At 32.3% G+C, this 15,614-nt stretch overlaps 1 protein-coding gene and 1 long non-coding RNA gene across 2 annotated transcripts; one reads left to right on the top strand and one right to left on the bottom strand.

Moving 5' to 3' along the window:
• Nucleotides 1–21: 21 nt before the first annotated feature.
• LOC126888780 (uncharacterized) lies at nt 22–7,965 on the bottom strand. The gene is made up of 3 exons (XM_050657153.1): nt 7,896–7,965; nt 7,624–7,762; nt 22–6,406 (listed from the first exon to the last, which is right to left on the bottom strand). The coding sequence occupies exon 3, from the start codon at nt 4,069–4,071 to the stop codon at nt 2,740–2,742; it is 1,332 nt and encodes a 443-aa protein (XP_050513110.1). The 5' UTR covers nt 4,072–6,406; nt 7,624–7,762; nt 7,896–7,965; the 3' UTR covers nt 22–2,739.
• Nucleotides 7,966–8,274: 309 nt separating this feature from the next.
• LOC126888783 (uncharacterized) lies at nt 8,275–8,754 on the top strand. The gene is made up of 2 exons (XR_007699641.1): nt 8,275–8,486; nt 8,586–8,754. It is a non-coding gene; the product is annotated as an uncharacterized LOC126888783 (long non-coding RNA).
• The last annotated feature ends 6,860 nt before the right edge of the window (nt 8,755–15,614 follow it).

Genomic DNA, 15,614 nt, shown 5'->3' with positions numbered 1-15,614 from the left:
AAAATAATATAAACACTGGGAAAAAAACTACATATATTTTATTTTTATTAATCCTCACGGGGACCCCCCACTTACCGCATGCATGTATGGAGTGCTGATAAAACAAAATAAGAAAATCTATGCAGTAAAATTGTTTTGAAATAATGATGTAAAACACAGATCAACACAAAATGCATGCATGTCCCCGCTCTTTATTCTTTAATTATCTTATCTTTTACAAAATGCAGATACATATTACAAATTTGACTAGTAGCCTAAAAAAATCTTAAGAAAAAAAATTATACAATACAAACAGAACTTTACTAAAGCTAAAATAAAAGCCTTTAAAATATCAACTAACTGTTGTAGTTCCCTCAGAACTTTTTAGAAAAATAGGATAAAATATATAAACACTGACAAAACAACTTCATACATTTTATTTTTATTAATCCTCACGGGGACCCCCCACTTACCGCATGCATGTATGGAGTGCTGATAAAACAAAATAGGGAAATCTATGCAATAAAATTGTTTTGAAATAATGATGTAAAACACAGATCAACACAAAATGCATGCATGTCCCCGCTCTTCTTTATTCTTTATTTATCTTATAGTTTACAAAATGCAGATACATATTTGATTAGTAGCCTAAAAATCTCTAAAGGAAAATATTATATAATACACTGAGAACTTTACTAAAGCTAAAATACAAACCTTTAAAATATCAACTTACAATAAATAAGTAAAATACTTTTAGGTGATAAACAAATCGAACAAACCTGCAATTTAAATAAATGTTTATAAGAGAAATCAAAATGTTTGCCATTAAAAATTGTTTAACTTTACACTATATAGTCCCCAGTACAAGGACCTAAAATTTCAGTGATACATATAAGTTTTAAACTTTGTGTTTGCATTCCTTGCGACATGTCCGACAAACTTTTCCTCTGTGAAATCTTTCAGAGTTGCTATGTTTTCGAACGCTTAGTTCTCAAAGATGTCACTTTTACGTTATTGTCTCTCAATACAAGTTTGGTTTATTTAAATACAATTATGGTCACAGAGGAAAAGTTTGTCGTACATGTAGCAAGGAATGCATACAAAGCTTGAAACTTATATTATAATATAATATATCAGTGATATATTATAGATATACTATACAGGGTGTCCCGAAAAGATTGGTCATAAATTATACCACAGATTTTGGGGCCAAAAATAGGTTGATTGAACCTCACTAACCTAAATACAATAGTGCACACAAAAAAAGTTATAGCCCTTTGAAGTTACAAAATGAGAATCGATTTTTTTTCATATATCGAAAACTCTTGAAGATTTTTTATTTAAAATAGACATGTGGCATTCTTGTGGCAGCAAAATCTTAAAAAAAAATTAAAGTGAAATTTGTGCAGCCCCTCAAAATTTTATGGGGGTTTTGTTCCCTTAAACCTCCCCAAACTTTTGTGTACGTTCCAATTTAATTATTATTGTGGCACCATTACTTAAACACAATGTTTTTAAAACTTTTTTGCGTCTTAGTAATTTTTCGGTAAGCCAGTGTTTATCGAGATATTTTGAATATTTGTGGAATCCACTACATATTTTGTATATGGTAAGTACGATTATAGAGACCTGTTAATAATCTGAAAATTTATTTATAATTTACATTTTTAGGTATATTTTGAAAAAGAAGCCACATCTCGATAAAAGGTGACTTATCAAAAAAGGACTAAGAGGCAAAAAAGTTTTAAAAACAGTTTGTTTAACTAACGGTACCACAATAATAGTTTAATTGGAACGTACACAAACATTTGGGGGGTTTAAAGGAACAAAACCCCCATAAAATTTTTATGTAAATATATTAAAAAAGAAGCCGTATCTCGATAAAAACTGGCTTATCAAAAAAATACTGGGAGGCAAAAAAGTTTTAGAAACGTTTTGTTTAACTAATAGCATAACAATAATGAATTAATTGGAACGTACAAAAAAGTTTAGGGGGGTTTAAGGGAACAAAACCCCCATAAAATTTTAATGGGGTGGACAAATTTTACTATAATTTTGTTTTAAGATATTCCTGCTATAAGAATGATACATGTCCATTTTCAATAAAAAATCTCTAATAGTTTTCGATATATTGGAAAAAATCGATTTTCATTTTGTAATTTCAAAGGGCTGTAACTTTTTTTAAGAGCACATTTGTACTAAGGTAAGTTAGGTTTAATCGAACTATTTTTGACCCCAGAATGTGTGGTATAATTTATGACCATTCTTTTCGGGACACCCTGTATTATAGATATATTATATCAGTGAGATTTTAGGTCCTTGTACTGGGGACTACTATACTATGTTAGTTATACAGTGATGAGTGTGCTGGAGTGTGCACAAAAGATGGAAAACACATTCAAGTTGTGGGATAAAAAGAAATGAAACTAGGAGGTGTGAGATTTAGCAATAAAAACTTATAAATTTACATTCTACTTATTGTTTCCCACCTTTAGATGTATCAGACGAGTTTGGCAATTGCCACAATGACAGTGACAGTTTTAGTTGACATGCTCCTCTGATATGTCTAAAGGTGGAAAACAATAAATGGAATGTAAGTTTATAGGTGTTTATCGCTACATCTCCCACCTTCATTAGTTTCATTTCTTTTTATCTCAAACTGAATATGTTTTCCCTCTTTTGCATTATTTTGCCGATGATTAGCTTGCTCATCACTATATAAATGTGAATACAATATAATAAAATTTACCATTAACTATTTCACTGATCATTATTGTTATCAGATTTAGCCCTACAGCTCAGATTCCGTCTAAGGGAGGGATTATTAATTTTCTTATTAGTATTAATTTTCTTTTTTCGTAAATCATTTTTTTGCAAATCTTGAGAACTTCTATAAACATCATCATAATATTTCTTAATTATTAAGGATACAGACACATCTAGACAATAATTAAACACATAATCCAAATGTTGGTTACAAGTAAACCACTCCAGAGTTACATACTTTTTTATCAGAATTTTAATTTTTTTGACCAAATGGTTTATATGTCCATTAATGACTAATACCGCAATTACAATATCGTACATTTTGGCTAAATCTACTAGAAAATTTTTTGTAACATAATTTAAACTTAATTTATTATCACTATATTCTTTAAACATTGTAAATGTATGGTGTGGTTCCAAACAGTCAGATATGATATTAGCTGCACACACCTCACATTCTTTAATCGATTTAAGATTTTTTATTATAAACCCAGCAACATATGCTAATGTGTTACCTTCATGACCTGTAACATCTGTATCAGGTAATGGTAGAGCTAGATTTTCTATTTCATTCACATCTAAAACATCTAAATCAATAAAATCATTTTTGGTTATTGAACTTTCCAAAAAGTCTTGCAAATTATCAAGAATAGAGCCATCATCTGTTTCACAATTTTTATTAGAAGAAGGAGTAATTAAGTTATTAAGAACAGATGTTTTAAATGATGAAATAAACTGGTAGCAACTTGGATTTACATTTTCTGCTCCTAGATGGCGTATAGAGGCAAATGAGTTTTCCAAAGGATCTTGATTTAGAGCACGGGTTCTTAAAAACTTAAATCCCAAATCTTTACAAATATTCCACAACTCTTTTGTGGCTGCAATGGTTGTTAACCACCCTGACTTAAATGGCATTACCTTCTTTTTGACTTTTTCATCAATAAACATCCAGCTATTAATTTTAGGAAGAAGGCGATTCCACAGCACGGCACGAGGAGATCTATTAGACATACACCTACGATAAGGCTTGCCACATTCAGGCTTTGTTGTTCTGCCATTAAAGCTATCGAAAAGCTGATCTACATCATGCACAAATTCAGCAGTTTCGATAGCTTGAGAGGGTATATTATTATTTGGATTACTAACCATCTCTTCCAAAGTGGAAGCAACTGTATGACTGAGGGTCCGTGCGGCTACACACACTTTCATTTTTAAGCGACTATGAGTTTTGAGATGTAAATAAACCTCCCTTATCCGTCTTAATGCTGGAAAACGTTTTCTTTTGTCTATATTAAAACACTGTCTTATATGATCAATTTTGGCCATTTTTGTCTGATCAAACTGAATATGGTACTTTAAAAGAGCATTACGAGTTGACTTTAATAAATGTGGTGGGTCGAAAATTGTCAATATCTTATGATTATTGATGAAAAAGTGAGGCCCTGGTTCGTTATTTTCCCTACAAAGTAAGTTAATAGCAGCACGGTTTGTAGCACCTTGGTCACACACAGTACACAGTATTTTCAAACCGGTTTCTATTTCTACCTGACTAATCACTTGTGAAATTAAAACCTTCAAATCATGTGATTTTACAGAATGTTGTGTAAAAAAAAAGCTATTGGTTGTTTCCAACTTTTGTGCAGACCATTGAGCATAAAAACTAGTGCATGATCAGCATACTCATTTTTACGACCCAATGGACCAAGATCTACATAACCAATGACTTTATCACTAAATTTATCGTAACTTAACTTCTGAGACAATGATATTTCATCAAAAACTAAGGAACAATATCTATCCAATGGTCCCATGGATTCTACTCTTTTACAAAGTTTCTTTAATAATTGAATTTCTATTCCAGCTGCAAAAGGAATGTTTTTTAATAGTTTCTGAAGGGTACTTTTAGCTGGCAATGGTATACTACGTCTCAAAAATCTGTAACATCTAGGACCCCTTTTGTACAAAGCCAAAGCATATACCTTATCACGTGTTGTCCAAGTAGGCCTTTTAACTTTAAGATTTAAAAAAGAACTTTTAAAAAATGATGCAATTGTAGGGTCCATATTTTCTTCTAATTCCCTAAACCTTTCACCTTTAGAAAACTCATATGCCAATTTTAATTTCTGTTTAGTTACTTTTAAACAGTTTTTCAATTTACAAATAGAATTTCTATGAGTACGATTTAAAAAATATAACTTTTTCTTTTTAGGAGACAAATCTCTTACTCTTGTTTCATTAATATCTTTCAAAATACGGGATCGCTTACATTTAGGTGTAATACTATACTCATTATCATGCTGACTGGAAATTGACCGTTTATTATTGACTGGGTTATTAATGGAGGATAATTTTGGAGGAACTATTTCTTTGTTACTAAAAATGTGTACATTTGAAACAGAGATTTCATCAGAAGAATGTGCAGGTATAGGCAAAAGTTGATCATGAACATTGGATATGTGAATTATTTTGGAGGGCACTGCATTATTTAAAAGTTTTGTTTTTAAGCTGCTTGTAAATTGTGTTTCCTCAAAATGATCTTCACATAAATAACACCTAGTTTCAGTAAATTCAATACCAATAATTTCAAACCAGTCATGACGTCTTTTTAAATCTTTATCTGGAAATCTAAAAAACTTTTTATTTGTATACTCTGGGTCTGTGACAGGATGAAAATACTTGTTATTACAATAGGACGCTAAACATCCGTGAACATATTTACCGGGTTGGGATTTAGAATTTGACATTGCAAAATGATAAAATAATATTACCTACATACAATATAACCACTATAAATTGTAACTAAACAGAACCTTTATTGATATTTTTAACCTACCTACTTACAAAACACTGACTTTTGTTACAATACTAGTTTTTTATTTGTATTTACACTATAAAATGATAAACTAATTTTACAGTTGAGTACATTGGCAGAAAGTGGTTATGACAATCTGTGTGAATGAGGTGAACTTTGTATGTAAATTAATGCCAAAATAAAATTAGTTGTGAAAAACAAACAATAAACAAACCAGAAATGTTGCAAATTGTACTTAAATCTGAAAACGTCCCCAAGCGTCTTTTTGTACCTCTATTTTTTCGATGTACTGAGTCTAAAATGTTCATAAAAATAACATGTGTGTTTACTTAATAACAGGCAGTAGCTGGTTTGTCGTTAGTGTCATGCGTGGAACACAATGGTGCTAAGTGACAAGTATGTGTTTTATCTCTCCAGGTATTAATGAGAACCATGGACTCAACTGTACCTACATACAATATAACTACCATACCTTTATTAACGTTTAACACCTTGGTTAGCGATCACTTAAACTAATAAGATGTAATTTTGTACCATTTTATCCTTATTTTGAAACCAATATGAGAAACTAAAAACTCTCGCTTTAGAGCATTTTAAATCATTTAATAACAATGGAAGCCAGCGTCTCACACGATATTACAGTCGATATTTTGTGTCAAATGCTGGCATCTCACACGGTAGCCAAGGTATTAACCTACCTACTTACATGTACCTACACTATACCTGTTATTCTATTCTATTAGTCTACTTGTCTACAAACATGGGAGGCCTATGTCCAGCAGTGGATCGAGAGGGGCTGATGATGATGATGATGATTAGTCTATATCACTTCTCTGTAATTCCAAGTTCCTGAAAATAAAACAGAAGGCAATTTTAATACAATGCATATAGAGAGTGGATATCGAGGTTAGGGAGTTGAACTAACTCAAAATGTAAAGTGATTTTCTTATTAAATTTATAAAAGTATTTCTAAGAATACACAAATAGCATTTTGCAACTAAGAAAAAAATAATATTTAATGACTGAAAAATACTGAATTAACATTACTTTTAGTAGAATGCAGTAATTAATCACATCATAGTTTTTGAGAAATTAACTCATAAAAGAAAGCAATTTTGATTTTTATGTGTGTAGACACCACATGAATGTAATTTAAAAATTTGGTTATATGTTAATTATTTACAATAATTATTAAAATTTATTGGCCACCATTTAAAGGGTACATTTTTGGACATATTTATTAATTTAAAAAGTCCACCGAACCCACTGCAGGAAACAGAGATTTTAGTTATCGAGGTCCATAAAACACAAAATATTTGTCATATACCTACCTACCAACAAAGTACTTTTTTTACCTTATGTCTCTGTGGATTAAAGTAAAAATATTTATTATGATATTGAATATTATATGACACACTAAATCTTAGAAGATTACCTGCACTGGGGTTTGGAAATGAATACCAACAAAACGGAATATATGTGTGTTGGAGGTATACAGCAGGATCTATCCTTGGAAAATGAAATAACTACTAATCACTGTCAGGAATATAAATACTTGGGTCTTAAAATTACACAAGATGGAACAGACAAGAATAGCCAAGAAAAGTGCACACAAGGAGGGAAAGCTATGACATTATTATACACAATCCTATGGGACCAAAAGTATCTCCAAAGAAAATAAACATAACATCTATCACAGCATTGTAACATATAGCAGCGAATTTTGATCACTAAAAGAAAAATCCGAAAAGATGCTCAGGAAAAGTGAAATGGACTTCTGGAGAAGATCTGCTCGTATATCAAGAATACATAAAATCAGAAATACAAGAATATTGGAGATAATGGATGTAAGCATACAATAATTAACAATATAAAAACAAAGCAACTAAGATGTTTTAAGCCACTACAACGTACGGAAGACGACAGATTACCTAAAAAAAGCTGGATAGAAGAAATTCATAGGGAAATTGGAAACACATATAGAGAAAGAGGCTTGAAGGAAGATATTATGTGTTACGATAGAGAAAAAGGCGATTATATATATAAAAAATTGTATTTTCACCTACCGATATTCAATTTCAGCAATTCCAGCACTATCCAGTAATGAAAATAGAAAATATGTTTAGTAGTATTCAGTACAAACCGCCAAATTATCTATCTATGCCGGGCCGGGAAATTGCAAATTCTAACGCACAAAATGGCGTCCTAAAAACAAAAACACAAAGTCAATGTCAATTGTCAAAAATGTAAATTTTCTGCACGGTACAATCAAAATACTTTATTGTACCATGGGTAAATTTTAGTTTCAGAAACAGCAGCGCCCCTATGTGCTACTTACCTGCGCAGAAAGAGTGTTCCAGTTATTGCCTATCTTTTGACTTCTCTCTTGTTGTTATTTCTCTATGATGGTTTATCTTTATTTCTGTGCTCGCCGTAGAATTACTGACCGGGACGGGACCCCAAAACGTCCTCTGGTTCAATTCACAGATCACTTAACTCTCTTTAGATGTTTCACGCAGGTATCTCAAGGTCATACTAAACTAAATGTCATTTTTAGTAATGATACGTTTTTTGAGATGTCGCCATGCACCTGGAGTGAAGATTTCTTCTATATCACTGAGTCTGAGTGTCATTATAATTTGTCAATTGTCATCATTGTCAGTAGTCAGTATCTCAGTATGCCTTTATCTTTTATCTTGTTGTTATTGTTAGTAAAAATGTTTATCTGATTGTTAGCAATAATAAAAAATCCTGATTTAGATAAAATGGATTCAAATACAGTTTTTGAAACAAAACGAATGTGATTTGAAGATCCATAGGAAGATCAAATTCCTAGCTTACATTTGCATGGTGAGTTCAACAAGTATTTGTTATTAGAGAACAAGTAACACAGTTAGTGGTGTAGGGAAGCAAACGAATGTAACACCAAGTAAGTAACCCCTATAGAAAATATATAATTAATACAAATTATTTTACGTGAAATGAATATGGTTATTATCAAATCAATTATATTAATTTTTTGTTTTAGTTGAAAGTCCTCAACAAGTAGAGATGCACACATGTTTCAATCATTTGAGATACCCTTTTGTAGAAGTATTTGGAAGATAACTATTAATAATTTCATTTGTAAAGATACGATTTGTAAAAAAGTATATACAAAGTGGTTTTGCTGGTATTAAATAAATAAATAAAAATACGTTGTCATGTCTTATTTTTTCCCAAATGGTATTTTGTATATTTGAAATTAAAAATAATTTGCATATTTTAAAACCAAATTATTTTTTTTTCAACTATACAAATATTTTAACTTAACATTTTCTTCCCACCAAAATTACATTTTGAAATTCCCGCTTGAAATTAGTTCCGATACAAGCGGCGTGGAGCGCTGTTTTTCATATTTAACCAAAGCGTTATCGTGAAACATCTAGAGGAGGTAGGTGATCTGTGGTTCAATTCACATCGTATCTACTGTACCATAGTCAGAATTTCATCTTCAAAATAGAGGTGGCTATTTCTTTAATTTTTGAATATTCTTTTAAAAATCCTTACTTGTTAATTGCTTTACTTATTCATTATTAATTAATAGGATCATTTTTTCACCAACTACGTACTCAATGATTACAATAATTTATATAACTATGCAATAAAGAGACTAATAATCGAGGACAGAGAAAAATTGACAAAGTGATGCAATAAAGAGACTAGTAATCGAGGAAAGAGAAAAATTGACAACGTGATTTTAATTATTATCCGAACGAGTAGATACATTTTTCCAGTTACATCTTTAACAGTTAAAATATCATTTTTAACAACGATATCTTCTTGAAATTTAACTTATTGCACCCCATTTCGCACCAAATCATTTTGTGCCAATTCATTTTGCGGCAATTATTTCATTTATTCAAATTCTACATGGTTGTTTAGGACGATACAGTGTATGTTTTTAATTTCTGTTTCTGTTTGATCTGTTTTGTTCTGTTTGTTACCATGTCAGTTTATACTCCAGCAGAAAAGGCTAAAACAAGAAAATGGTTTTACAGTGGTAATTCCGGACAACAGTGTGTAGATTTATTTTCTGTGTTTTGTGAGGGGAGACCAATTCCGTGCGTACAAACAATTCATAATATTGTTAAAAATTTTGAAAATTGTTATTGCCTCAAACAATGCAGAAATTGCCACCCTCAAGAAGTGTCGCCAGAAAAAGTTGAGGAAAGAGAATACCGGGATACACAAATTTGTGCTACAATCGACATAGATTCAACACATTCAAGTAGAAGCGTTGCTCAAGAGTTTGATGTTAGCAATGCTACTGTAACTAAAAGATGGAAAAATCACGGTTACAAGACTTTTGAATATGGAAAAAGGCAGCAGCTTTATCCAGACGATTACTTTCGAAGAATGGAGTTTTGTGAAGATCTAATGACGAAGGCTAATGATGATCCAAATTTTATTAAAAACATAAATATTGTTCACTGATGAATCTTCTGTTTTGTTAGTGGGGAGACATGATCCTTCCATTACGAGGTATTGGGCTCGGGAAAACCAGGCATAGAAGTGTTGTTTGCCGAACTCAACGTCCCCAAAAAGTTAATGCCTGGACTGGTATTTTAGGAGACCACATAATAGGTCCACTTTTATTGAGGGCAACTTGAACAGCAGAAAATACCTCGATTTGTTGCAGAATCAGGTTCTTCCCACTATTATCAATTTTCCTGATATAAATCTGGAGAATGTTTGGTTCCATCAAGATGGATGTTCAGTTCACCACACATGAATAATTCGGGAGTATTTAAACAATACTTTCCCGAATCGAGTTATCAGTGGAACGGGTGATATTAAGTGGCCTGCGTGATCTCCAGATCTTACACCCCTGGACTTTTTTGGGGATATTTAAAAAACACCATCTACGATCATCCTGAGGCTAGAGCCCAAAACTTGGATGAATAAAAACTCGAATAACAGAAGTCTCCAATTCTGTTACAGCAGAGACTCTGTCATCTGTCCGCAGGAGTTTTTATGACAGATTGGGATATTCTTCATACGCCAACGGTGGTATATTTGAACCATTTTTGAACACTGTAGGCCATAAAGAAATATGTTACATTTTATTAGGAATTATTTTGTCATTTCTTTCACTGTTTATTTTGTCTATGTTAGTTTTAACTTTATTACATGTCCAACTGACATCGTATAAACTGTACTTAACTATTTAAATTTTAAAATTTTATACCTTACTATTTTTTAATGTTGTACGTTGGGTACCTAATTACTTTTAGACAAATAAATAATATATTTTTGTTTTATCTTGTGTGTGTTAGCACCACACCAGCAAATCCTTACAAAAAAGTGACAAAGTGTAGCTTTGATTAGAAGTTACTCACAGTAACCAAATAGCTCGTCGTTTCGGCCCGGCAAGTCAAGAACTCATGTACGAGAATAGGACGGGACAACGGGAATTATCTAACATGCATCTGTTAATATGGTGACAAAATAATAGGTGACTGTCGCCACGGGCGCCCGTATAAACATTTTCAGGGGGGGGGGGCAGACGTGAAGATGTTGCACATATATTTTGTATACTTTGGATAACCATATATAGTATGCAGCACACGAAAAGCCAGGGGGGGCCACGGCCCCCTCCTGCCCATGGGTATGGGCGCCCATGACTGTCGCCTATTACGGTGATATCTCGTAACGTTGGGAACGTTACCGTTAAATAGCGGTAATTTCCATCTCTATATTAAATGGAATGCCATCTACTTGCTTACTCTTGTTGAGAGGTGAGGTTACAAAGGTAAAGAGAGGGAAGGCTGAACGAGGAATAGTAAGCAATAAACGAAAATGTAGATTGCCGGTAATTTAACAATTGTATTAGCTTACCTACTCCTGAGTAATTTCAAAACTTTAATTATTTGTTTGAATCTGCCGATGGACGATTAAACATCGATACTATTGTGAAATAGAAAGCAATTTTGCCGATCTTAGCCCTTCCTTTAATGTCCTATACCAAATTATAAAGTAAACGCTCTGTATCTGATGTCTTGAATAGCGTCTAAGATTTAGAGCATCCCTGCAGTAAACCTTTTGTGATCTTAGATTCGTTCGAGTAGTTATTGCTCATTTTAACTCATACCCTGCTGTTGATGTATAGGTTTCTTACGGTTTTGATTATCTTCTGAGTTACCCTGATTTCCTTCATAGTGGAGTCACTGAAGGTGGATATGAGCTATTACCTCCGATTTCGTTGAACCTCCATCGATTTGCATGAAAATTGGTAAGTCGTTAGACGATATCTCAAGGAACAAAGGTGACATGGTGCAAACTTGCGCTTTTACCCTAGGGGTGGATGCCACCCCTTCTCGTGGGTGAAAATTATTCTATTAAAAATAACCCCATAATTCGATAGAGGGACAAATTTCAAGCAAAATTTGTTATATAAAGTTATTAAAATAAATCAAAACTTTTTGAGTTATTAAAGAGCAAAGATTTTAATTTTTCTTGAGAATATTCACGTTTTTAACCAATTTTTCATCAATAACTCAAAAAGTGTAAGTTTTTACAAAAAAATTATTACCAGAACTGAAGCTAATAAAAAATGACATAAACCAATTACCACAAAAACCGTTTAATGTTAACTAAAAGTGAGTTATAGGTAATTGAACGTATATTCTTTTCGGCGAGTAAAAAACTCTAAGTATTCAAGCTGAAATAAAAGGAAATTGGTGCATTTTATAACATAAACCCATTAAACGTTTGTCAAAGTACTTAAAAATATCTATTAAATGAGCCCCCGAATATGTTGATAGCGTTAACATTTATGCTCCAAAATTTTTTCAAAATTTATCTTTTAAAAATTTTTCCAAAAAATGTTATTATTTTTTTTTAATAACTCCATTCTTGTTTACGATATCAAGTTCATCTAAAAACTTTAAAAGTTAATTCTAAGTGCTATTTAAGCACGTTAAACCTAATCTTTTAAACCCCTTACTTTTTTAAAAATAAAAGGTTAAATGACCCCGGTTGCATGGTTCCCACAGAAAATTTTAAGATTTAAACGTTTCTATATCGGTTATTTTTTACCCTATAGAAATAGTAAAACAGGTAAATAATTTGGCACAGAAAAATTAAAAATTAGTTAAAAATAATTTTTTACGTATATTGAGTATTTTTGGAGTTATTATCAAAAGAATATGAGAATTACAATAATGTTAAAAATTATGATTTTTTTAAATTATATCTTTTTTTCAAAAATATGCATTCTAAACCGGTCAAAATTATCGAACACATTACTTATGCTAATATAAAGAAGTTCTTGTAAGGATTACTATAAATTTTAATATTTGTGGAAATGCCGTATGTTTTATTTTTCAATTTTTCCTAAAAAATTCGAAACGGTTCTTTTATTTTCATTATAACTTGCTTAATTTTGACGCTATTACCTTGTTCTGAAGCTCATTTGATACTTATTCCGGAGTACTTTGGCAAATGTTCAGCAGGAATATTTTATATATTGCATCGTTTTCCCGTTATTACAGCGTGAATACTTAGATTTGAGTACTCGTCGAAAAAAATACACATTCAATTGCCAATAACTCACTTTGAACTAACATCAGTTTAGTTCATTATATGAGAAATGTATTCATTTTTTTATTATCTTCAATTTCAGTAATAATAACTATTAAATACAAGAAATGGACATGTTAACAGTATTCATTCAATTATATTTAATGACAGTGACAACATTCTATTAATCTAGAAACATAAAAACATTAGTAACTAAGGTAGATATTAGTAGCCTTAGATCTTAACTACTAAATATATAACAGTCCTCCGCCCCAATTCCCAACTACAAGACTAGAGGTGCTGGCAGCAGCTGATCTAAGTGACGTTTCCAAAGTAGACCATCATCTGTTTGTATTTCATAATGTAAGTAACCTATGCGTCTGATTACCTTTCCAAATACCCATCGTTGATCACTGCAGTACTTGCTAGCCTGAACTCTGTCTCCCAACGCAAATTCCCTACCAGGTGTAGGCCTGTCTGATGGAAAGGAAGTTGTGTGTTTGCAAGGTTTTCTTAACATTGTATGAAGATCCGTTCTAATTTCTCGTCCAAACATAAGCTCATACGGGGTGAAACCGTTAACACCTGGTGTACGACGTAAACGTGTTCGTACTTTAAGTAGTTTATCAGTTAAGCTATTGCTCTCCCCCGCTAAGCTGCGCAGGGTCCTTTTTATAGTTTGTACAAATCGTTCTGCTTGACCGTTCGTTGCTGGGTGATACGGAGCAATAGTTCTATGGGTGATACCGCAATTGGATAGAAATTTGTTAAATTCTGCTGAAACAAATTGTCGGCCGTTGTCAGATACCAGCACATATGGATTTCCGAACGTGGCAAATATTTGTCTTAGCGTTTGTATACACCACGAGCTAGTTGTTACCTTTGTAGATATAATTTCCACCCACCTTGTATATGCATCTACCACAATGAATAGTTGAGAACCAGAAATTGGTCCAGCGAAGTCAATATGGATTCTTTGCCAGGGACCTGTGGGCTCTTCCCAGTGATGTAAATGTGTCTTTGCTGGTTCATTTTGTTCTAAACGGCATGATCTACATGATTTCACTTTTTCTTCAATATCTTTATCAATATTTTTCCAGTAGACATGACTGCGTGCTAGTTGTTTCATCTTTAATATACCAATATGTCCCGTGTGCAGTTCGTTAAGAATAAATTTACGAAATTTATGTGGTATTACGACCCTTGTTCCTCTTAAAATACAGTCATCTTGTAAAGTAAATTCATTGTCTTTGTATCCATATTGTTTCAGAGATTGACCTGTTCTTAGTGCTTTAATTATTTTCTGTAATTCGATATCATTTTCTGTCTCCTTAGCGATTATATCTGGGCTAATTTCTAATATCTGAATTTGTTGTATTTGGTATAAGCCATGTTGATCTACTTCATATGTATTTGTGTTCTCAACAGGAAACCGCGACAAGAAGTCTGCGTTAGCATTTTTTGTGCTTGTTCTGTACTGTATATCATAATCAAATCCAGATAAAAAATGAGCATAATGAAAAAGTCTCATTGTACTCAGTTCTGGTAGATTATGGTGGGGATGAAAGATTGATGTTAACGGTTTGTGGTCAGTAATCAGAGTAAATTTTCGCCCATAGCAAAAATGAAAAAATTTCTTTATACCCCAGTATATCGCAGTCGCTTCCTTATCAATCTGACTGTAATTCTTTTCGGCATTGGTTAAGGTTCTTGACGCAAAAGCTATCGGTCTTTCTGAGCCGTCTTCAACTATGTGTGAAAGGACTGCTCCAAGTCCTGTTGGTGAAGCATCCGTGGCTATGATTAGAGGTTTTCTCGGGTCGAAATGTGTTAATACGTTTTCACTTGCAATTTCCGTTTTAATTCTGTTAAAACTTTCTTCGCATTTCACAGTCCAGGTAAACTTGTTATCTTTCTTTAAGAGTTGATTTAGAGGATTTGATATAGACGCAAGATTAGCAATAAATTTGTTGTAGTAATTAGCCATACCCAGAAAAGTTCGCAATTCGTTTATATTAGAAGGCCGTTCCATACCTATTATAGCTTTAATTTTGTATTTGTTCTTATGGAGCCCATCTTTATCAATTTTATGTCCTAAATAGTTTATGTTCTTTTTAAAAAATTGGCATTTTTCTTTATTCACCCGTAGGTTATTTTCTTTTAACTTGGTAAGTACCTCTCTTAATCTTAGTAATAGCTGGTCTTCTGTTGATCCTTGAATTATTATATCATCAAAAAAACATTGTACGCCTTCTAAACCTTTAAGTAAATTATCCATGAATCTTTGCCATAAACTGGGAGCCACTTTTACAGCAAACATCAGTCTGTTTACTTTGTATGTTCCCATATGACTGCTTAAAGTTTGTATTTGGGCGCTGTCTTCGTCCATCTCCATATTAAGGTAAGCTTGTTTAATATCTAATGTGCAAAATAATTTACCCCCATTCATTTTGGCAAAAATATCTTCTATGATAGGTATCGGGTATTTTTCGTC

Source organism: Diabrotica virgifera, chromosome 7 (assembly GCF_917563875.1).
Source record: "Diabrotica virgifera virgifera chromosome 7, PGI_DIABVI_V3a".
NCBI lineage: Eukaryota > Metazoa > Arthropoda > Insecta > Coleoptera > Chrysomelidae > Diabrotica > Diabrotica virgifera.
Note: the sequence above shows the minus strand (reverse complement) of the source record. Positions and strands in the feature narration are given on the sequence as shown.